This window comes from Oncorhynchus gorbuscha, linkage group LG01 (assembly GCF_021184085.1).
Source record: "Oncorhynchus gorbuscha isolate QuinsamMale2020 ecotype Even-year linkage group LG01, OgorEven_v1.0, whole genome shotgun sequence".
NCBI lineage: Eukaryota > Metazoa > Chordata > Actinopteri > Salmoniformes > Salmonidae > Oncorhynchus > Oncorhynchus gorbuscha.
The window spans coordinates 84562046-84587379 of NC_060173.1; the positions used below are offsets into that span (position 1 = coordinate 84562046).

Genomic DNA, 25334 nt, shown 5'->3' on the forward strand with positions numbered 1-25334 from the left:
AGAGAAAGGGCTGGGCCAGGGCTAGAGAAAGAGATGGGCCAGGGCTAGAGAAAGGGCTGGGCCAGGGCTAGAGAAAGGGATGGGCCAGGGCTAGAGAAAGGGATGGGCCAGGGCTAGAGAAAGGGTTGGGCCAGGGCTAGAGAAAGAGATGGGCCAGGGCTAGAGAAAGGGCTGGGCCAGGGCTAGAGAAAGGGATGGGCCAGGGCTAGAGAAAGGGATGGGCCAGGGCTAGAGAAAGGGTTGGGCCAGGGCTAGAAAAAGGGCTGGGCCAGGGCTAAAGAATGGGTTGGGCCAGGGCTAGAGAAAGGGCTGGGCCAGGGCTGGGCCAGGGCTAGAGAAAGGGTTGGGCCAGTGCTAGAGAAAGGAATGGGCCAGGGCTAGAGAAAGGGATGGGCCAGGGCTAGAGAAAGGAATGGGCCAGGGCTAGAGAAAGGGATGGGCCAGGGCTAGAGAAAGGGTTGGGCCAGGGGTAGAGAAAGGAATGGGCCAGGGCTAGAGAAAGGGTTGGGCCAGGGATAGAGAAAGGGCTGGGCCAGGGCTGGGCCAGGGCTAGAGAAAGGGATGGGCCAGGGCTAGAGAAAGGGCTGGGCCAGGGCTAGAGAAAGGGTTGGGCCAGGGCTAGAGAAAGGAATGGGCCAGGGCTGGGCCAGGGCTAGAGAAAGGGCTGGGCCAGGGCTAGAGAAAGGGCTGGGCCAGGGCTAGAGAAAGGGCTGGGCCAGGGCTAGAGAAAGGGCTGGGCCAGGGCTAGAGAAAGGGCTGGGCCAGGGCTAGAGAAAGGGCTGGGCCAGGGCTAGAGAAAGGGGCTCAGTTAGCTGGAGGTTGTTTTGGACCCCATGGCAGTGTAAAAGGCTCATAATCAGAGAGTGAAAAAGGCCATTTATTCCGTGTTTTGATGACCAAATATTTCCACAAGGGGGCAACATAAATGACTAAATCCAAATTGTAAATAGATTTATACGGACAGACTTAGGCCTATATAGCCTATGGTTTACAGTATGAATAACAACTAATAAATGTATCACACGTAACGGTGTTACTTAGCTCATGCTTTGCTATCTAATTGCTATCATGTTCAGTCATGAAGACTAGTCATGACTTTTCCATAAATAATAACTCATATATAATGTTAGCCTTTCTATAATGACCATTGACCAATGTCTGGTCACAAGTGAAAAACTTTAAACTGACCCTCCATAACTTGATACTGCAACACGTCAACACCTGATACTGTATCATGCATATACTCTAACTGTAATCTTGTTTTACAGGATTCGTGGCTCCATGTGCAGGATTGTAAAACAACACATTGCTACTAAACATGCAATCACACTAGCTTATCTCAGTATATCATGTCCAAATTATATACTAATTAGCCAATTGGAGCAGGTATCGTTCTCGGACAAAGAGCATGTGTGGTCCCTCTCTCACCCCTGACATCAGAATAAAATCATGCAGAGTAGGCTAGGCTGCAACCCGTAGGCGGAGTCGGCTCAAGTGGGTTGGTCTCCCCCGCTTTTAATACAGATGCGATCCTCTGTTCGCCTGGCGTCCAGCACCGAGCGAGGCGAGCGAACCGCAGGCAGCGGACGTACAGAGAGAGAAAGAGAGAGACCGGCAAAACAACACCATGACAGCACAGAACACATACGACGTTATTGTGATCGGCGGAGGAATATCAGGTACGTGCAATTTAAAGGGAAGCTTCCCAAAAAAAATTCTGCAGTTAGTAAATAGACTGCTGGGAATATTATAATAGACTGCGAGGGAGGGAATCGATAGGAACTCGGGGTGATATGATATTGTAAGAATAGCAGCCACATCGCTTTATGTAAGTGGCCAACTGTTGCAGCACAAATGTGCAACACTGTAGCCCACAAGTCAGACAATAAATGTGCGCTGTTATTGTAGAGGCATATAGCCTACATTGGCCATGATTGAATACGCGTTATTCTTAATCAATACGGACTTACTGTACAGTTTCAGTTCATCTGCGTGTGTTTGCTTGTAAGATTGTCTCTTCCGTGAAGCTGCATCGACTGATAACATGTGGCTTTATAGTAGGAGTGTCCAAATGCAACATGTTGCACCATATTGCTTTAATATCGTAACAACAGTGTGGTTACATTTGAACAACTGGAGCATCTTTGTTCCTGCTATTCTTTGCTGTCATGCACTTCATATGATGAACATGCAGTATAGGCTATATGACTTCCCGACTTGTGTTGCTGTAGCCTAATTCTCCACATCACAGTCACAAACTTTAAAAGCCTTATTTTACCTTATACAGGGTTGCTAAGTTACTTTCTAAATGTAATCTATTACAGTTACGCGTTACCTGTCCAAAATTGTAATCAGTAACATCACTCCCAAACTACATAACGTAACCGGATGACTTTCAATACGTTTTGGATTACTTCCCCTTTAAGAGACATAGAATAACACGAAAATGATCCATCAAACGCATTTGGTGTGTTATAGTGGTCTCTGACCTGTGTTTACACTGGCTCAGTTGGAGCCAATTTAAACTTGACACTTTTTTCAATGCTGAATTGAATGACATTGAGAAAACTGAAAGGTGGTTTAAAATGCTTCAAAAGTTAGTGATTTTTATTTTAAATTGTCAGACTTGATTTGCGCTAACAAAAAAAATGCATCAACCCCTATACACATTTCCATTAATTATAATCCATACAATAATGCACATTTCCTTTTGCTGCAGGATACATTTCCTGCTGTAAAAACTGGTCAAATTAAGATCCTACACCTGTATGTCATGTCAGCATTTCATTTACATTTACATTTAAGTCATTTAGCAGACGCTCTTATCCAGAGCGACTTACAAATTTCACACAACTAGCAGTCACAGTTTGCCTGATATGTCATTGCCTGAGATGTCATTTGTGTTGCTGATCATGATTTCATCTCATCTCACACATAAGCTGTGTCCTGATTTGAAAGTCTGACTGTGTGATGATTCTAACCTCACATAATGCATATGGCTAGGTGGTGGTGTGGCATTTGCTGTGTGTAAATAGCTGTATGGGTGTAGCCTCATAGAGGGCTGTACAGTCCCAATAAAAATCAAGTCTGCCTTATAAGCATCAATGCTATGAGTAAGCATCCACTTAAATAGGGATTGCATATAGAATACGGTAGCAGCAATATTAGTTATATTTGTATAGCGGCTCACGGTTTCTCACGGTTTCATGATGCAGTACCTGCGGCTTTAAAATCACTGTCACCTTCAGCCCAACAGGGAATTTTCTCTTGGTAAAATGGTTAAGAAGTTGTTTTCTCCTGTGGGAAAACCGGGTTCAGGTCCTGCCCGTGACATGAATATAATATATATGTTTATTGTCACCTAGGTGCAATGAAATGTGTTGTATTACAGGTTCAGCCATAGCCTTTGAGCAAGGCACATCGACCGATTTGTCACATTCTCTATGCAGCTGGAGAAAGTATATCTCCTCCCACATGGAATATGTTGGATTAGAGCATTCAAATATTGTTGCCAGTGAAATTGTGGAAAATAATGCTTACTGTATGCTATGGCTGAATCAATGTCTGTAATCATGTGCCCTCCAGTGGAGGCTCCTCAGAGGAGGAAGGGGGTGACCATCCTCCTCAGTGAATTTTATAATTGTTTTATTGTAAAACATTTTAAAAGTTATCCTTTTAAGATAAAACTACACTAAAAATAATCACGTCACCAAATAATTGATTAAAACACACTTTTTTGCAAAGAAGGTCTACAGTAGCCTCAACAGCACTCTGTAGAGTAGCACCATGGTGTAGCCAGAGGACAGCTATCTTCTGTCGTTCTCTGGGTACATTGACTTCAATACAAAACGTAGGAGGCTCATGGTTCTCACCCCCTTCCATAGACTTACACAGTATTTATGACAACTTCCAGAGAATGTCCTCCAACCTATCAGAGCTCTTGCAGCTTGAACTGACATGTTGTCCACCCAATCAAAGGATCAGAGAATTAATCTAGTACTGAAAGCATAAGCTACAGCTAGCTAGCACTGCAGTGCATGAAATGTGGTGAGTAGTTGACTCAAAGAGAGAGAAAGTTGAACAGTTTTGAATAAATAAATTTATTCCAAAATTATGTAGAAGCAAGAAAAAGCTAGATAGGGGCTCCCGAGAGGCGCAGCGGTCTAAGGCACTGCATCTCAGTGTTAGAGGTGTCACTACAGACCCTTACTGACTGTACACTGTAAAGTTACTGCATGATTGTAGCGGGTGACAACAATGTAGGCTGTGTGTAGCGGTTATGATATGGTTTGGCTTAGACAGGTTTTTTCGCCTGGTCACTGTAACGGCGTTCGTCTGTTGTAAGAAGAGAGTCAGACCGAAATGCAGCGTGTAGGTTACTCATGACTTTAATGAATGAAAACGGTACATGAAATAACTGAAATACAAAAACAACAAACGAAACGTGAAACTAATTACAGCCTATCTGGTGACTACTACACAGAGACAGGTACAAACACCCACAAAATACAAAGCGAACTCAGGCTACCTAAATACGGTTCCCAATCAGAGACAACGATAAGCACCTGACTCCAATTGAGAATCGCCTCAGGCAGCCAAGCCTATACAACACCCCTAATTAGCCGCGATCCCAAATACTACAAACCCCAATACGAAAAACAACATAAACCCATGTCACACCCTGGCCTACCCAAACATATAACAAAAACACAAAATACAATGACCAAGGCGTGACAGTCACAAACAGCTGATGTGTTGTGCATTGAAGTCTACAAGCAAAGGTAAAAGGTGGAGGAGGAGAGTGCATAGATGCGAGAAGGAATCCAATTTGGCAGCTATGAATGTGAATTGTATTGACGCGTGATCAGTGATGTATTCATTCATCCGATTCTGTTGAAAAACGTTTCTTAAACAGAAGCAAATGCAACCAAACGGGCATAAACATACCTGAATTTGTCCAATAGAAACTCTCATTTGCAACTATTGGACTAAGGATTACACACTATATGCAGGCAAGAGTGTAAAAGGTGGTATTGAATGTATCACTGTCTGTCCATGTGTCCCTGTCTGTCACCTCAAATGTTTCTCTCGGCCTGTGTGCACCTATGTTGTAAACTTTCATTCATAGGCTAGGTTGTAGCAACCTCATGATGGGTATAGGGAAAATGAGAGTATCGTGTAGTAGCCTAAACCAATCGCGTGTTACATTTAACTGGGTTAATGGATATGAATGACAGTCATCCAAAATGCTGTAATAGAAATAAGGCCATGTTCATGAAAAAAATGTTGCATCCTTCCTCAACTGAAACGGCACTAACCGCCACGGGTGCCTTCTAAGTCTGAACTCCAGACTTGGCTAGGTTGAACCCATTTTTATTTCTACAGTTTTAGAAGCTGAGTGGCGAGTAATAAATAGTAAGTAAACTTTTATTTCCTGGAGACAGAACAAGAGGTGTCAAATGTCTTGTTTGAGGAAGTGTCACACAGGGCTATTACAGCTTTCGACAAGTGGAACCTGTGTTTAAACCGAGTTTGGGGAAACATTGATTGAGGCCAATCAGTGCTGGCAGACAGTCAATAAAGAGCTCAACTACTAATAGGACAGACCATGTTAAATATCTGGATTAAAACCAGCTGATCAGCTGCTACGCCAATGTTCCTGTTAGTGAATCACATGTCGTTTCAAATCCAGTATAATCATATGTCCATACTACAGCCTAATGTATCAGTTACGCTGTTACATGTAGTTTCAGAGAAGTATTTTGGCCTGTCTGTGAATGACTATGATTAATAAATGAGAATTCCGCAGAGAGGGTTCCGTAGAGGGCTCCATAGAGAGGGTTGTCTCAGGGTTGAATTGAAGTGGAATAGAGTTTTCATCACTTGATGTTGAATTTATTTATTTTATTTTGTATTTAACCTTTATTTAACTAGGCAAGTCAGCTAAGAACAAATTCTTATTTACAATGACGGCCTCCCCCGGCCTCCCCCGGCCAAACCCTAATCCAGACGATGCTGGGCCAATTGTACGCCGCCCTATGGGACTTCCAATCACGGCTGGTTGTGATACAGCCTGGAAAACATACACAGCATTAAGATATTGCCTGCAAACCCGAACCTTATAGGTAAACTCAGCATTGTCTTAAGCATGTCCACCACCTCTGCAATATAAATTCAACAATAGACAGAATAATAGAGAAAATTATTCTGCAACAGCAAAATACATATTTCTTAATTACTCCTTTGTATTTACAAAAGCATGTCTCTGCAGGTTTACATATGAATCATAGTGTGCCACACTTTGCTCCTCTCTCTTTCTTTCTCTTGTTCTCTTTCTTTCTTTCTTTCTTTCTTTCTTTCTTTCTCTCTCTCTCTCTCTCTCTCTCTCTCTCTCTCTCTCTCTCTCTCTCTCTCTCTCTCTCTCTCCTACAGTTACACTAGGACAAGGTTGAAATATCTCAGTTTGTCTGTGCTGTTGCCCTTTAGAAGGTGACAATGAGGCCCACTTATTACAATCACTGTCTCTAGTCAAAGTGCTTCTCCTTAAGTACCGAGCAATGGAGAGCTGTGTTCTCTTCTGGCTGCAAATTGTCCTCTGCAATTCACCATGCAACCACCAGCCCCTTGGCCCCCAGGGGCGCTAGCAGCAGCACTGGATAGGTGAGGTGAAATGTGTTGTTTTACAGGGTCATAGTAGTACGGTACCCACATCATCATATTTGTACCTTGCACCTGAGGTATTTGAACAAGCAACATTTTGGTTTCTGACCCAATACTCTAACCACTAGGCTACCTGCCACCTCTACACTCAAACCACTACGCTACCTGCCACCTCTACACTCTAACCACTAGGCTACCTGCCACCCACACACTCTAACCACTAGGCTACCTGCCACCTATACACTCAAACCACTAGGCTACCTGCCACCTATACACTCTAACCACTAGGCTACCTGCCACCTCTACACTCAAACCACTAGGCTACATGCCACCTCTACACTCTAACCACTAGGCTACCTGCCACCTATACACTCTAACCACTAGGCTACCTGCCACCTATACACTCAAACCACTAGGCTACCTGCCACCTCTACACTCAAACCACTAGGCTACCTGCCACCTCTACACTCTAACCACTAGGCTACCTGCCACCTATACACTCTAACCACTAGGCTACCTGCCACCTATACACTCTAACCACTAGGCTACCTGCCACCTCTACACTCTAACCACTAGGCTACCTGCCACCTCTACACTCAAACCACTAGGCTACCTGCCACCTCTACACTCTAACCACTAGGCTACCTGCCACCTCTACACTCTAACCACTAGGCTACCTGCCACCTATACACTCTAACCACTAGGCTACCTGCCACCTATACACTCTAACCACTAGGCTACCTGCCACCTCTACACTCAAACCACTAGGCTACCTGCCACCTCTACACTCTAACCACTAGGCTACCTGCCACCTATACACTCTAACCACTAGGCTACCTGCCACCTCTACACTCAAACCACTAGGCTACCTGCCACCTCTACACTCTAACCACTAGGCCACTAGGCTACCTGTCACCTCTACACTCTAACCACTAGGCTACCTGCCACCTATACACTCTAACCACTAGGCTACCTGTCACCTCTACACTCTAACCACTAGGCCACTAGGCTACCTGTCACCTCTACACTCTAACCCAGGGGTGTCAAACTCAAATACCCAGTGGGCCAAAATGTAAAACCTGAACAAAGTCACGGGCCAACATTGAACAAATTAACCTTTTAATATGGACCCAAACAAGTTTTGCTTTAACATTGAATATGGAACAAGCATCGCTTATTACCATACAATATATAATTTAATAGTGGAGACATGCAAAATCGAATTTCAAATGAAAAAACACATCAATGGCATTCATTTATTAAATAAATAAAATGTAAATAAAAATTGTATGCCTCTTTTCTATTTGCAGCCTTCTGATTTAAATACCAAAATAAACTTTTTCCACTGGCTAATAATTTTACAAATAAAATGATAATAAATCAATCAACCATTCAAGTCCATGCCGTGTAGCAAGAAAAAGTGCATAAAGAAAACGTTAATTATTGCACACTGGTCTAATCTGATGTGCCCAAGCCAGATACCTGGCATCTCTTCTTGGATGCTAGTTCATCAATGTCTGGGCTCAAGCTCTGAGCTGAAGAAATCCTCAGTATCGAGCGAAGATGTTCATCAGTCAGACGTCTCCTGTGAGTTGTTTTGGTCATCTTCATCGTGGAGAAAAGTTGCTCGCATAGATAAGTGCTGCCGAACATGGAGAGCATCTGAGCAGCTTGGGTGCGGAGCTGAGGCATTGTGTCAGGGATAAACCGTGGAAACTGTGCGGCGCCCACAGCATCATACTTTGACTTCAGCGTGTCGTTGCACTGGAGTTCAATCAGCTCCATTTGGATGTTGGTTGGTGCATTTTCCACATCAACTGCGAAGGGATTACTAAGCAGTTCAAACTTGCATTTCTGGGCATCGAAGTCGGCAAATCGCCGGCTAAACTCAGCGGCGAGAACACTGAGTTTTTCAGCAAACTGTGCGCATGGGAACACGGCGGTAGAGATCTGCGCTTTTATGGATTGGAAGCAGGGAAAATGGCAAGTATTCTGCCCTTGAGTTGCGTTCCCATGCAAACCTAGACAGATAGCTAACAACTAAGTCTTCAATAAAACTCCCAAGGCGTGACTTTTCTTGAATTAATATATTGAAAACGTTTATGTTGTGAAACTGCAAAATACAGAAAAGAATATACTTTAGTGTTCAATTCACACCGACATACTGTAGATGTACATTAAACATTTGAAGTTGCATAAATACAAAGCACGAGCTAAGGTACCATGCATCTGGCATGATGCCAAACCATATAGCTAATTGTTAACTATATGGTAATTGCTCCTTTCATTACTCTAATAATGTATAACCATCTATGTAGAATAACAAAGCATATTACACTAAAAACAGTAACAAAACTACAGTATTGTATATTTTACAATTCGTTTGCATGATGCATGAGCAAAGTAATACAGCTAACGACATACACAAAAGGCATTGCAATTTGTGAGTAAATGCAACCAACATTGATATGTAAGAAACTCTATCAATAACAAGATTATCATCATTAGCTAAATGATTGAATCGAACTTACAAACAAATATTTTTCCAAGGCTGAAGCGTGACAAGAAATAACTACATTGAAAGACCTGCACCGTAGCGTTGTTTGTAGCTGCTTCTATGCGTGCAAAACAAATTCTGAACTTCCCGTTTGCGTTGACTTTCTAAGTACCAGAAAGCGCCACTAGGGGGCAAATAACACCATCGAACACAATGAAAATCCAATTTAACCATTGTAATAAAATAATCTGTTACCTTCTAACAGGATGGTAGCACACTCCCCGCCTGGTATAATGAAATTGTGCCACTATTAAATAAAACATATCAATAAACAAATAATGTCCTTTCTATTTTTATCTTTTGTCTCTAGGATGCTTCAGAAAGAAGAACAACAATCTCTGAGATTGGTCTCAGAAACACCTTAGCAGCTCCTTGCTTGACAATTTTTAGTTCTACTTTCCTAACCTTTTTGTCAGTACTGGGAAAGGTTTTTACCACAAGCCCGACTGGCCAGTCATTTCTGTGTGCCTGACTGTCTTTCAATAAGACAACATCTCCCACTTTTACATTTGGCTTTTCTGCTGTCCATTTTCTGCGTCTCTGCAGCGTTGTCAGGTACTCCTGTCTCCACCTTTTCCAAAAGGTGTCAGCGAGACACTGGACTTGCTTCCACTGTTTTCCATGAAGGTCGTTCATGCTGAAGTATCCGGAAGGGGCTGAGGTAGCGCTGGTCTTTTGTGTAAGTAACATTGAGGGTGTGAGAATGGTAGGCATGTCAGGGTCGGTTGATACTGACACTAAGGGTCTCGCATTGATTATTGCCATAACTTCAGACATAAGAGTGCTCAAGACCTCATGTGTGAGATGAGTGGAGCCCGTCTGAAACAGCATAGCATCAAGAATACGTCTGGCAACCCCAATGAGTCTCTCCCAAGAACCACCCATATGAGACGAGTGTGGAGGATTAAATATCCAAGTACATCCCTTATCTGAGAGGTATTTAGTCAGTTCTGAGTCATTTGTGTCGAAACCCAGTTCCCTGCAGGCACCTATAAAGTTTGTACCTCGATCAGACCTTAGCACTTTTGCTGGACCACGGATAGCGAAAAAACGCCTCAGCGCGTTGATGAAGCTGAATGTGGACATGGATTCGATAAGCTCGATATGGACTGCTCTAGGCCTCCCACCCTCAGCAACCCATCCTCATCAATCACTGGGTTCAGCTTTTTGAGTGTACTTTGCTTTGGGAACTCTTTTCCTTTTTCATTGCATTTTAATTCCTCTCTGAAGGCTTCATGTTGCACACAGTGAATGATTGCTGTTTTGGCTTGTGACAACTCACTTGTACCGCATGGTTTATTACAGTCATGCCAGCCTCTGCAGCTGGTGTTGTCTGCACCTTCATGGAAGGATCTTGCAACATGAATGAGTCGTGCTGTGGCTCATTTGAGAGTTTTCCAGCTTGAGAACCTCTCAAAGCGATGAGAGCCGAGTTGAGCTCCAGAAACTTTAGAGGCAAAGACAATGACGTCTGGTCGAATCTCTGCATCTGTGTGAGGCTCTACAAGGTCAAAATTGATGTTCTCAGGCTTACTCGAGTTTGTTTGGGTCAGGAACGGTGGACCTGAGAACCAACTAGTGTGTTTTAAGAGCGCAGCAAGTATGGGCCTGGTTGCATGGTCTGCTGGATTGCTGCCAGTGTTTATATGGCACCACTGATCTGGATGGGTAGACTTCCTGATGCGAGTTATCCTATTGGCAACATAAACATAGAATCTTTTGGTGACATTGTGGATGTAACCTGGAACTATCTTACTGTCTGTGTAGAACTTGGCTGCATGTATATCAATGTCAATTTCGTATTTGATCAGTTTATACATTTCAACAGCTAGCAAAGCCGCACACAGTTCTTGGCGTGGGATAGCGTGGGCCGGACGAGGGGCCAATTTTGATTTCCCCATGACAAATCCAACATGGCATTGACCTTCCGAGTCAATAACTCTCAGGTAGGCTACCGCTCCTATGGCTACTGTAGAGGCATCCGAGAAGATGTGTAGCTCTCTTCTTTGAGTGGTAGACAAGGAGACTGGGATGTAGGTCCGCTGTATATTCATATGTTCCAACTCCATCAAAGATTCCTTCCACATTTTCCATTCCTCTTCTTTTCCTGCGTGAAGAGGGGCATCCCACTCACTCTGATCAGAAGAGAGTTCTCTGATTAAGGCTTTACCTTGCATTGTTATTGGAGCCACGAACCCAAGGGGGTCATAAAGACTATTCACTGTGGACAGGATGCCTCTCCGCGTAAAAGGCTTCTCATTGTGGGACACCTGGAATGAGAAGCTGTCTGTTTCCAGGTTCCAAGAAAGTCCCAGACTCCGTTGAAAGGGGAGAGGATCCACTCCTAGGTCCAGATCTTTTAAGTCTTTCGCACGGTCCTCCATAGGGAAGGCTTCCATAACTGTTTTGCTATTGGATGCAATCTTGTGTAGTTTCATGTTGGACTCCGCCAACATTGCTTGTGTTTTTCTTAGAATGTTGACAGCTTCTTCTGTAGTAGCTACTGATGTCAGACCATCATCGACGTAGAAGTTCCTCACTACATATTGCTTGGGTTCTGACCCGTGTTCCTTCTCACTGTCATGTTTTGTCATTAATTATCATGTCTTGTCCCTGTGCTTCCCCTTCTATTCGTTTCCCTCTGCTGGTCTTATTAGGTTCTTTCCCTCTTTCTATCCCTCTCTCTCCCCCTCCCTCTCTCACTCTCTCGCTCTCTCTTCTCTCTATCGTTCCGTTCCTGCTCCCAGCTGTTCCTATTCCCCTAATCAATCATTTAGTCTTCCCACACCTGTTCCCGATCCTTTTCCCTGATTAGAGTCCCTATTTCTCTCCTTGTTTTCCGTACCTGCCCTGTCGGATCCTTGTCTATATTCACCGTGCTGTGTCTATGTTTTGCCCTGTCGTGTCGTGTTTCCCTCAGATGCTGCGTGGTGAGCAGGTGTCTGAGTCTGCTAGGTTCAAGTGCCTTCCCGAGGCAACCTGCAGTTCTTGATCAAGTCTCCAGTCTGTTCTCGTCTTTACGAGTAGTATTATGCCTTTTGTTTTGTTAAGTATCTTACTGGATTAAAAACTCTGTTTTCGCCAAGTCGCTTTTGGGTCCTCATTCACCTGCATAACAGAAGGATCCGACCAAGGAATGGACCCAGCGACTACAGAGGCTCGTAACACTGCCGTCAAGATCCAAGGAGCCATGCTCGGCAGACACGAGCAGGAATTGTCTGCTGCTCGCCATGCCGTGGAGAACCTGGCCGCTCAGGTTTCCGACCTCTCTGGACAGTTCCAGAGTCTTCGTCTCGTGCCACCTGTTACTTCCTGGCCTGCCGAGCCTCCGGAACCTAGGGTTAATAACCCACCTTGCTACTCCGGGCAGCCCACGGAGTGCCGCTCCTTTCTCACCCAGTGTGATATTGTGTTCTCTCTCCAACCCAACACATACTCTAGCGAGATAGCTCGGGTTGCTTACGTCATTTCACTCCTTACTGGCCGGGCCCGAGAGTGGGGCACAGCTATCTGGGAGGCAAGGGCTGATTGTTCTAACAATTACCAGAACTTTAAAGAGGAGATGATTCGGGTTTTTGACCGTTCAGTTTTTGGTGGGGAGGCTTCTAGGGCCCTGGCTTCCCTATGCCAAGGTGATCGATCCATAACGGATTACTCTATAGAGTTTCGTACTCTTGCTGCCTCTAGTGACTGGAACGAGCCGGCGCTGCTCGCTCGTTTTCTGGAGGGACTCCACACAGTGGTTAAAGATGAGATTCTCTCTCGGGAGGTTCCTTCCAGTGTGGACTCTTTGATTGCTCTCGCCATCCGCATAGAACGACGGGTAGATCTTCGTCACCAAGCTCGTGGAAGAGAGCTCGCGTCAACGGTGTTTCCCTGCTCCGCATCGCAACCATCTCCCTCCTCTGGCTCAGAGACTGAGCCCATGCAGCTGGGAGGTATTCGCATCTCGACCAAGGAGAGGGAACGGAGGATCACCAACCGCCTGTGCCTCTATTGCGGATTTGATGGACATTTTGTCAATTCATGTCCAGTAAAAGGCCAGAGTTCATCAGTAAGCGGAGGGCTACTGGTGAGCGCTACTACTCAGGTCTCTTCATCTAGATCCTGTACTACTATGTCGGTCCATCTACGCTGGACCGGTTCGGGTGCTACATGCAGTGCCTTGATTGACTCTGGGGCTGAGGGTTGTTTCATGGACGAAGCATGGGTTCGGAAACATAACATTCCTTTCAGACAGTTAGACAAGCCTACGCCCATGTTTGCCTTAGATGGTAGTCATCTTCCCAGTATCAGATTTGAGACACTACCTTTAACTCTCACAGTATCTGGTAACCACAGTGAGACTATTTCTTTTTTGATTTTTCGTTCACCTTTTACACCTGTTGTTTTGGGTCATCCCTGGCTAGTATGTCATAATCCTTCTATTAATTGGTCTTGTAATTCTATCCTATCCTGGAACGTATCTTGTCATGTGAAGTGCTTAATGTCTGCCATCCCTCCCATTTCTTCTGTCCCCACTTCTCAGGAGGAACCTGGCGATTTGACAGGAGTGCCGGAGGAATATCATGATCTGCGCACGGTCTTCAGTCGGTCCCGAGCCAACTCCCTTCCTCCTCACCGGTCGTATGATTGTAGTATTGATCTCCTTCCGGGGACCACTCCTCCTCGGGGTAGACTATACTCTCTGTCGGCTCCCGAACGTAGGCTCTCGAGGATTATTTATCTGTGTCTCTTGACGCCGGTACCATAGTGCCTTCTTCCTCTCCGGCCGGGGCGGGGTTCTTTTTGTTAAGAAGAAGGACGGTACTCTGCGCCCCTGCGTGGATTATCGAGGGCTGAATGACATAACGGTTAAGAATCGTTATCCGCTTCCCCTTATGTCATCAGCCTTCGAGATTCTGCAGGGAGCCAGGTGCTTTACTAAGTTGGACCTTCGTAACGCTTACCATCTCGTGCGCATCAGAGAGGGGGACGAGTGGAAAACGGCGTTTAACACTCCGTTAGGGCATTTTGAGTACCGGGTTCTGCCGTTTGGTCTCGCCGATGCGCCAGCTGTTTTTCAGGCATTAGTTAATGATGTTCTGAGAGACATGCTGAACATCTTTGTTTTTGTCTATCTTGACGATATCCTGATTTTTTCACCGTCACTCGAGATTCATGTTCAGCACGTTCGACGTGTTCTACAGCGCCTTTTAGAGAATTGTCTCTACGTAAAGGCTGAGAAGTGCTCTTTTCATGTCTCCTCCGTTACTTTTCTCGGTTCCGTTATTTCCGCTGAAGGCATTCAGATGGATTCCGCTAAGGTCCAAGCTGTCAGTGATTGGCCCGTTCCAAGGTCACGTGTCGAGTTGCAGCGCTTTTTAGGTTTCGCTAATTTCTATCGGCGTTTCATTCGTAATTTCGGTCAAGTTGCTGCCCCTCTCACAGCTCTTACTTCTGTCAAGACGTGTTTTAAGTGGTCCGGTTCCGCCCAGGGAGCTTTTGATCTTCTAAAAGAACGTTTTACGTCCGCTCCTATCCTCGTTACTCCTGACGTCACTAGACAATTCATTGTCGAGGTTGACGCTTCAGAGGTAGGCGTGGGAGCCATTCTTTCCCAGCGCTTCCAGTCTGACGATAAGGTTCATCCTTGCGCTTATTTTTCTCATCGCCTGTCGCCATCTGAGCGCAACTATGATGTGGGTAACCGTGAACTGCTCGCCATCCGCTTAGCCCTAGGCGAATGGCGACAGTGGTTGGGGGGCGACCGTTCCTTTTGTCGTTTGGACAGACCATAAGAACCTTGAGTACATCCGTTCTGCCAAACGACTTAATGCCCGTCAAGCTCGTTGGGCGTTGTTTTTGCTCGTTTCGAGTTTGTGATTTCTTACCGTCCGGGTAGCAAAAACACCAAGCCTGATGCCTTATCCCGTCTGTTTAGTTCTTCTGTGGCTTCTACTGATCCCGAGGGGATTCTTCCTTATGGGCGTGTTGTCGGGTTAACAGTCTGGGGAATTGAAAGACAGGTTAAGCAAGCACTCACGCACACTGCGTCGCCGCGCGCTTGTCCTAGTAACCTCCTTTTCGTTCCTGTTTCCACTCGTCTGGCTGTTCTTCAGTGGGCTCACTCTGCCAAGTTAGCTGGTCATCCCGGTGTTCGAGGCACTCTTGCGTCTATCCGCCAGCGCTTTTGGTGGCCGACTCAGGAGCGTGACACGCGCCGTTTTGTGGCTGCTTGTTCGGACTGCGCGCAGACTAAGTCGGGTAACTCTCCTCCTGCCGGTCGTCTCAGACCGCTCCCCATTCCTTCTCGACCATGGTCTCACATCGCCCTAGACTTCATTACCGGTCTGCCTTTGTCTGCGGGGAAGACTGTGATTCTTACGGTTGTCGATAGGTTCTCTAAGGCGGCACATTTCATTCCCCTCGCTAAACTTCCTTCCGCTAAGGAGACGGCACAAATCATCATCGAGAATGTGTTCAGAATTCATGGCCTCCCGTTAGACGCCGTTTCAGACAGAGGTCCGCAATTCACGTCACAGTTTTGGAGGGAGTTCTGTCGTTTGATTGGTGCGTCCGTCAGTCTCTCTTCCGGGTTTCATCCCCAGTCTAACGGTCAAGCAGAGAGGGCCAATCAGACGATTGGTCGCATACTACGCAGCCTTTCTTTCAGAAACCCTGCGTCTTGGGCAGAACAGCTCCCCTGGGCAGAATACGCTCACAACTCGCTTCCTTCGTCTGCTACCGGGTTATCTCCGTTTCAGAGTAGTCTGGGTTACCAGCCTCCTCTGTTCTCATCCAAGCTTGCCGAGTCCAGCGTTCCCTCCGCTCAAGCGTTTGTCCAACGTTGTGAGCGCACCTGGAGGAGGGTGAGGTCTGCACTTTGCCGCTACAGGGCACAGACTGTGAGAGCCGCCAATAAACGCAGGATTAAGAGTCCAAGGTATTGTTGCGGCCAGAGAGTGTGGCTTTCCACTCGCAACCTTCCTCTTACGACAGCTTCTCGTAAGTTGACTCCGCGGTTCATTGGTCCGTTCCGTGTCTCCCAGGTCGTCAATCCTGTCGCTGTGCGACTGCTTCTTCCGCGACATCTTCGTCGCGTCCATCCTGTCTTCCATGTCTCCTGTGTCAAGCCCTTTCTTCGCACCCCCGTTCGTCTTCCCTCCCCCTCCCGTCCTTGTCGAGAGCGCACCTATTTACAAGGTACGTAAGATCATGGACATGCGTTCTCGGGGACGGGGTCACCAATACTTAGTGGATTGGGAGGGTTACGGTCCTGAGGAGAGGAGTTGGGTTCCGTCTCGGGACGTGCTGGACCGTTCGCTTATTGATGATTTCCTCCGTTGCCGCCAGGGTTCCTCCTCGAGTGCGCCAGGAGGCGCTCGGTGAGTGGGGGTACTGTCATGTTTTGTCATTAATTATCATGTCTTGTCCCTGTGCTTCCCCTTCTATTCGTTTCCCTCTGCTGGTCTTATTAGGTTCTTTCCCTCTTTCTATCCCTCTCTCTCCCCCTCCCTCTCTCACTCTCTCGCTCTCTCTTCTCTCTATCGTTCCGTTCCTGCTCCCAGCTGTTCCTATTCCCCTAATCAATCATTTAGTCTTCCCACACCTGTTCCCGATCCTTTTCCCTGATTAGAGTCCCTATTTCTCTCCTTGTTTTCCGTACCTGCCCTGTCGGATCCTTGTCTATATTCACCGTGCTGTGTCTATGTTTTGCCCTGTCGTGTCGTGTTTCCCTCAGATGCTGCGTGGTGAGCAGGTGTCTGAGTCTGCTAGGTTCAAGTGCCTTCCCGAGGCAACCTGCAGTTCTTGATCAAGTCTCCAGTCTGTTCTCGTCTTTACGAGTAGTATTATGCCTTTTGTTTTGTTAAGTATCTTACTGGATTAAAAACTCTGTTTTCGCCAAGTCGCTTTTGGGTCCTCATTCACCTGCATAACACTCACCCTGTAGCGCTGCTCGTCTCATGCAGTAGATGGCTACGGCTGGTGAAGGGCTGTTCCCAAATACATGGACTTTCATCCTGTACTCAGTTATGTTTCTATCTGGGTTGTTGTCTTCATACCAGATAAACCTTAAGTAATCTCTGTGATCCTCACGTACACCAAAACAGTAAAACATTTGTTGCACATCTGCTGTTAGTGCAATGCAATCCTTGCGGAAACGCATTAGGACACCCAAGAGTGTGTTGTTTAAGTCTGGACCACTGAGCAGAACATCGTTAAGTGACACGCCTTGACACTTAGCACTGGAGTCAAATACTACTCGTATTTGTTCAGGCTTTTGTGGATGGTAAACACCAAATATGGGCAGATACCAACGTTCTTTGTCTCCCTCTAGTGGCTGTGAAGGTTCGGCTTGGTCGTTATCCAGCATCTTTTGCATGAAGTCAATAAAATGACGCTTCATGTCAGGCTTTTTGTCTAAAGTCCTGCAAAGTGATGTGAGACGGTTCATGGCCTGCTCCCTGTTATTAGGAAGGCGACGTCTATTGGGGCGAAAGGGTAGTGGAGCCACCCAGTTGTTTCCATCATCCTGGAAAACCTGTTTGTCCATAATGTCCAAGAAGGCTTTGTCCTCCACTGATGGTGCTGGTTTATCATCGTCTTGTGTTTTGTCGAACACGGAACATCCCAGGCTATCTGTGTTCACAGTTGTGATTGGATCTCTCGAGTGCACTGTAGAGGGAGAGATGTGTTTCTGAACTACGCTGTTGTAGTTCTCTTTTACCTGGATGATGTCAGGGCAAGGGCTCAGATAGGATGTGCGACCATTTTGAAGTATGTTTGTCCTGAACACGTTAACATTGGCTGTTCGGTGAGCCGTTCCCAGACAGACCTCACCCACAATGACCCACCCGAGGTCGAGTCGCTGTGCATAAGGAGTGTCGTGGGGCCCATTGATTTGCTATCGTACGTTGTGTACCCTTAAGATGTCTCGGCCTAAGAGCAGGAGGATGGGAGCGTCTGGGTCCACAGCTGGAATTCTGTCCATAACTGGTTGCAGATGGGGATGATGATACGCAATGTCGGGGGAGGGAATCTCCATCCTATCGTCTGGCATCATATCACACTCTATCAGAGTAGGGAGAGTGAGCTGCATGTGTCCATCTATAGACTCCACCATGAAGTTGACGGCTCTCCTGCCTGAAGTCTCTGTTACCCCAGAACACGTCTTCATGGTGTATGGAGCAGAGTTGTCATTGATGTTGAAGAGACTGAAAAACTCTGTCTTGGCCAGAGATTTGTTACTCTGTTCATCAAGCACTACATACATTTTGACAGCTTTCTCTCTTTTCCCAGCCGGATAAGCTTTGACTAAGCATATTTTTGAACATGATCTTGGATTGACTGCCTCACCACAGATCTCTGTACACTTTGAGGTGACAGATACATTTACATTTACATTTAAGTCATTTAGCAGACGCTCTTATCCAGAGCGACTTAAGAGCATCGTCACCTTGCTCCCCGCCATTATCTGTCTCTGCTGTAGCGGTGTATGTATTTGTAGGGGCTAGGCCTGGATGTAGAGCAGCAAGATGCCTGTCGCTGTCACACTCAGAGCACTTGATTGAAACCTTACAGTCTTTAGCTCTGTGCTGAGTTGACCCACAACATCGGAAACAAATGCCATTGTCTTTGAGATATGATTTGCTCTCATCTAGAGTTTTGTATCTAAACCCACGACACTTTTTAAGAGGATGAGGCTTGTTATGTATTGGGCAGTGACGGTCAGGGTTTTCAACCTTTGTCTTACTGGGTTTGGTTTGGTGGTCTGAAGCCTCAGATGATACATCTGTCTTGTATACAGTCACAGGTGTCTTGCTGCTGTACCTGGCAGGTTTCTCACTTTTCATGGACACCTGGTTAGTTGAGGTGTAGAGGGTGAAGCTGGGGTCATTTCTAATTTTCGCCTGGTTCCTGATGAATCTCGAGAAGAACGAGAATGGTGGGAATGCTACCCGATAGTCCTCCTTATATTTGGATCCCTGTGCTATCCATTTTTCTTGTAAACTGAATGGAAGTTTCTCTACAATAGGGTTTACCCCCCGAGATGTGTCCAGATAAGCGAGGCCTGGAAGGTACCCTTCTACTTTAGCACACTCCAGTTCGAGAAGAATGTCACCTAGTTCTCTTAGTTTGTGATTGTCTTTGTTAGCCAGTTTTGGAAAATCATCCATTTTCTTCAACAGTGCATTCTCGATCACTTCGGGTGTACCATAGCACTCTTCTAGTCGTTGCCAGACCATGTTAAGCCCTGCTGTTGCGTTGAAAATATGGACAGATCTAATTCTGTTTGCTTGCTCAGACGACTCTGCCCCTAGCCACTTGGTAATTAGATCTAACTCTTCCCTGGCTGATAAATTCAAGTCTCTGGTCGCATTGAGAAAGGATGCTTTCCATGCCCAATAATTTTCAGGGCGATCATCAAACTTCAGGAGTCCTGAACTCACCATATCACGTCGTAGGAGGTACTTGGTGAGGTCTGGTGCCACTTGTGACTCAGGGAAGTTGTGTGTGTGTGACTGGAAGTGGGCTTGCTTTCCATTTCCACCATGCTGCTGTTCATTTCTTTTGAACGGAGAGTCTCTGCTCATGTTCTGTTGTTTGCTACTTTCTGGATTATGGCATGTAGCTGGGTCAACACTAAGCTCTTGTTTCTCCACTTCAAATGGAAGTTCAGCAAAGTAGGGCCTAGCATGTTGTTGTACGTACTCACATGTACGTTGGACTGGACTTAAGGGATGTGTCCCGGTGTCTAGTTCTTTGCGAAGCTCTCTGCGTTCTGATCCTACAACTTCTTCAAAGGCTGCAGCTTCAGCCAATGCAGCAGCAGCTGTTCTCTCAACTTGGAGAACATATAAACTTGCCTCGAGGTCAGCTTTTTGCTTCTCTGTTTCTGCCTTTTGCTTCAACAAGCTGGCCTCTGTTTCTGCCTTTTGTTTCATCACAGAAGCTTCCTTCTCAGCATAAGAGACTTGTGCGCGTGCTGCCTCCGCCTTGGCGCGTGCTTTGACGGCTGCAGAACTCGCCGTTGAGGATCTGCTTGACTGTTTTGATGACCTTGATCTTGTAGATTGAGACTTGGTCCCAATGTGCTGAAGAGGCTCTTCCATCTCTCTCTGTTGAACACCTGGCTCTGGTTGTTGCATCATAGACTGCTGGTCTTCCCTAGGTTAATAGGCTTTGTTGGCTGATGAACGTAGAAACATAACCACCGTGTGCAGTTATTCTTGTGCTTGAGCCCGCTGTGATGATGTTTTTTCACTATTCTGCCCTTGAGTTGCGTTCCCATGCAAACCTAGACAGATAGCTAACAACTAAGTATTCAATAAAACTCCCAAGGCGTGACTTTTCTTGAATGAATATATTGAAAACGTTTATGTTGTGAAACTGCAAAATACAGAAAATAATATACTTTAGTGTTCAATTCACACCGACATACTGTAGATGTACATTAAACATTTGAAGTTGCATAAACACAAAGCACGCGCTAAGGTACCATGCATCTGGCATGATGCCAAACCATATAGCTAATTGTTAACCGTATGGTAATTGCTCCTTTCATTACTCTAATAATGTATAACCATCTATGTAGAATAACAAAGCATATTACACTAAAAACAGTAACAAAACTACAGTATTGTATATTTTACAATTCGTTTGCATGACGCATGAGCAAAGTAATACAGCTAACGACATACACAAAAGGCATTGCAATTTGTGAGTAAATGCAACCAACATTGATATGTAAGAAACTCTATCAATAACAAGATTATCATCATTAGCTAAATGCTTGAATCAAACTTACAAACAAATATTTTTCCAAGGCTGAAGCGTGACAAGAAATAACTACATTGAAAGACCTGCACCGTAGCGTTGTTTGTAGCTGCTTCTATGCGTGCAAAACAAATTCTGAACTTCCCGTTTGCGTTGACTTTCTAAGTACCAGAAAGCGCCACTAGGGGGCAAATAACACCATTGAACACAATGAAAATCCAATTTAACCATTGTAATAAAATAATCTGTTACCTTCTAACAGGATGGCAGCACAGCAAGGGTTTCCTTGCAGCATCTGATTCTCCCACAGGCACAGTTTAGTTTTGAAGGCCCTCACTGCAGCGTACATGTCTGTGATGATGCGCCCCCGCCCCTGAAGCTGCAGGTTCAGCGCATCGAGATGGCTCGAGATGTCACAGAGAAAGGCCTCACACAGGAACTTTTGCTCCCAGAGCTCTGCTGTATCCTTCCCTTTGGTTTCCAGGAATTCACATATTTCCTCACGCAGCTCGAAACATCTGTTCAGTACTTTTCCTCTGCTTAGCCATCTCACCTCTGTGTGATACGGCACGTCTGCGTATTCCGAACCACACTCCTCCAGAAAAGATTTAAACTGGCGGTGATTTAGACCTTTGGCTCTTATAAAGTTAACTACCTGTGTTACTGTGGTCATAACATGTTCCATCTTTAGGGCTTTGGCACACAGTGCTTCCTGATGTATGATGCAGTGGTAAACAGTTAGCTCACCTGCACATTTCTCTTCCCGCATCTTCTCCCGAACCATGCCCACCAGTCCACTCTTTTTACCGCACATCGCTGGCGCACCATCTGTCGTTAATCCAACGAGTTTATCCCACGGCAGCTTTATTTCAGTTACACATTTGGAAACCTCCTCAAAGATTTCCTTTCCTGTGGTTGTGCCATGCATTGATTTGAATTCTAATAGCTCCTCCGTAACACACAGATTTGAGTCCACGGATGAAGACTGACAGCTGAGCAGTATCAGATGCGTCGCAGCTCTCATCCACAGCGAGGGAGAACGCAACAAAATATTTTCCCTTTTCCATCAGCTGGTCATACAGATTGGTGGCAAGATCACATGTGCGATCAGCTACTGTGTTCCTGCTCAGGCTCACGTTTGAAAATGCTTGTTTTTTCTCTGGGCATATGAGGTCACAAACCTTCATCATGCACTTTTTCATGAACTCTCCCTCATTAAAGGGCCGGGCTGATTTTGCGATCTCTGCTGCCACTATATAACTAGCCTTTACAGCAGCCTCGCTTTGTGATGTGGCTTTTTTAAACATCTGTTGTGAAACCAAACTTCTTTTCATCTCCTCTACTTTCTGGCTCCTTTGAGTCATGTCCAGGTCCTTGTATTTGTCATGGTGTTTCGTTTCATAGTGTCGTCTAATGTTGTACTCCTTACTTACAGCCACAGGTTTGTCTTTTACATATGTAAACAGATATTCTGCCTCCCACTTGTCCAGAAAGCTCCTGTTTTCTGCCTTTCTTTTCGCCATTTTTGGGAAGGGTTAGCTCGCTGACAGTTGTAGCGTCTATGTTGCTATGACTACTGTCACAGAGGAGAGAGCGTTTCTGGGTCCTGTCCTGATTGGCGCGCGAAAACAGCAGAGCATTATGGGATTCGTAGTATTAGTGGTGAATGCGCTGTATAATACCGGCGGGCCAGCTCTAGTAGTAATTTGGTATTGTCTCGCGGGCCAAATATAATTACCCCGTGGGCCAAATTTGGCCCATGGGCCAGAGTTTGACACCCATGCTCTAACCACTAGGCTACCTGCCACCTCTACACTCTAACCACTAGGCTACCTGTCGCCTGGAAGAACCGTTTGGGTTGCCACACAGGCGGAACCTTTCCAGTTCAAAAGGGCTCATCAAGGAACCCCCCCCCCCGAAAATGATCTCAGAAGAACCCCTTTTTAATCATATATTGTAAAGGGGGCAGCCTATCAGATCAGAGGCATGGCTTTCAGACAGTTATTTCTGCCTTTAGCATAAATGTAATTTCTGTTCATCATGTTAAGTTCATACACTACAAATAGTTTTATTATTCTAATAATTACAGAGCAGCGAGAGGAATAACTATTCCAACTTTGGGATATGCATAGGCTCTTGAAGAGCTCAGACTCCTCTGTTAGCCTCATTGTAGCTACAAAACTGTCAGTGTTCAACCTCAATGTTGATACATTGAAACATTAAAGGTTCCTCGAAGAACCCCTCAACTAACTGAATGTGCAAATATGAACCATTGACTAGCAATGGTTCCCTGAGGAACTCCAGGGGTTCCTTGAGGATCTCTAGGGTTCCTTGATTCTGAGAGTGTAGAGAACATTTAACAGAGACTGTTACCAAACCAGAGAGAGAGAGAGAGACATTTATAGTGTTGATGCTGGTGTTAAATGAACTCTGTAAGTGTTAAATTATCACTCATTGGTGTAAAAGAACCCCGGTGTTGGAGTTAGTAACCAGTGTTAAGCCAAAACTTCACTCATCATTATCATATTTCCCAGCATGCTTTATTGCAGGTTGATTTTTAGAATTGTTTCTGATTTACAAGTCAATATTTTAATATACAATTAATAACATCATTATTTAAATACGATAACAAAGTGGTAACTATTGAAACATTGGGATACACATAGGCACTTGAAGAACTCAACGTGTATACACCACATGAAGCTACAAAAGTGTCAGTGCTCAACCGTAACATTTTTTGACAATACAGATTAACCGGAGTGACGTCTACTCTCATGGGTGGCCAAAAATAACTATCGCAAAGCCAAGCCCCTACTAAAACCATGCCTGCAGGCCATTAACCTAACTAAGTGACCAAACTGGCTGGGTCACAAATAACCTGTTTGTTCTGTCCACTATTAACTAGTGATGGAGAAAGAGAGCTTTCTGAAACATTGGGATTTTCCAGCCAATTGTGTCAAATAGGTTAATTACTCAAGGATCTGATCAACACAGTGTACACTAGTGGCATCTGCTGGTGAAAAGAATTTAGACCAGCCAAATTATTATAGACGATGTCCCACACGCCATAGCCATTTTTGTCTTTACTGAAACCAATACCAAATCAAAAAGTTGGCTGTTTAACTAAATGAAGCTTCGGATGTCATTGATCACATGCTTCTGATAAAGTAATACAGGTATTGGCACACTGCTTTGACATACACTGCTTAACGATTTGGACGCAGGCTTGGTTTGACTGGGCTGTTGACTGAGGGCCAGATATTTATAGAAAGCAGCTGGATTCCCCTTCTCCTGAACCTTTCCCCTGGAGCATTGGTGTAAAAGTTAAGTGGCTGTGTAATTGCATCACGCTCAATAGAAATTCTGGGTCAAGAATCAGTAGATGTTTCCAAAGGCCTTCAGCCAGCCAACTCCAGCTTGCCTTTTGTATTAGTGTTAGCGGAGGCAGAGAGCCCTGCAGTCAATGTGTTGTGGAACACCAGATAAAACAGCTGTGGGTTAGGATTATCTACAGTATTGTAGCTACAGTACTGTTTATGCAAAGGATTTTGCAGAAAATGTTCAGGGGCTTCAGGGTGTAAAGAAGGGATCATCAACTAGATTCAGCAGCGGGACGATTTTTTTCTTGAGCAGCTGGTCGGGGCCCGGAACATAATTACAAATAATTTGTAGACTGCAAATTGACTGCAAGAAGCTCAAACATATATAATATTTGACTAAAACATCATTTCAAATCTCGCTGACATTTCTATACGATCATTATGTGTGGAAATAGTTGAGAACAGATTTCTTGAATTAAAATCACTTGGAGCTGATTTCCTGGTGTTACAGTCTTTCATAAAAATGAAAAGTCAAATATGTAAAGACCAACTTAATTCAAAGCAAATCTAAGTACATTTTATTTGTCACATGCGCCGAATACAACATCCACGACTCGGTGAAGCATAAAATATTACAGTTTTTAAATGTCCCGTTGGTAGGATATACTTTCTTTCAGTTCGTCCCATTTATTTTCTAGCGATTGAACGTTAGCTAGCAGAACGGAAGGCAAGGGCAGGTTAGCCACTCGTCGCCTGGTCCTCACAAGGCACCTTGATCTTTTGCCTCTGAATCGTCGTTTCCTTCTCCAGGGAATCACAGAGATCGGGGCCTGGTCTGGTGTCAACAGTATATCCCTCGTGTCCGACTCATTGAAGAATACAGCTTATCTTAAAATACTCAGTTCAATCCCAGTTCTGATGTTTAGAAGCTCTTTACAGTCATAGGAGACGGTAGCAGCAACATTATGTACAAAACAAGTTACGAACAACGGCAAAAAACAAACAAAATAGCATGATTGGTTGAGGGCCAATAAGAC

The 25334-nt window shown here is 45.2% G+C and overlaps 2 protein-coding genes across 2 annotated transcripts in view; one reads left to right on the forward strand and one right to left on the reverse strand.

The window, feature by feature from the left end:
- The first annotated feature begins 1525 nt into the window (after nt 1–1525).
- Nucleotides 1526–25334, forward strand: part of mao (monoamine oxidase) — an 81891-nt gene continuing 58082 nt past the window's right edge. Inside the window, exon 1 of the mRNA XM_046363110.1 lies at nt 1526–1679. Coding sequence (XP_046219066.1) covers nt 1628–1679 — 52 coding nt within the window. The 5' untranslated portion in view covers nt 1526–1627. The remainder of the gene's footprint in view (nt 1680–25334) is intronic.
- Nucleotides 8073–21909, reverse strand: LOC124043948 (general transcription factor II-I repeat domain-containing protein 2-like). The gene is made up of 2 exons (XM_046363122.1): nt 21230–21909; nt 8073–8773 (listed from the first exon to the last, which is right to left on the reverse strand). The coding sequence occupies exons 1-2, from the start codon at nt 21903–21905 to the stop codon at nt 8709–8711; spliced, it is 741 nt and encodes a 246-aa protein (XP_046219078.1). The 5' UTR covers nt 21906–21909; the 3' UTR covers nt 8073–8708.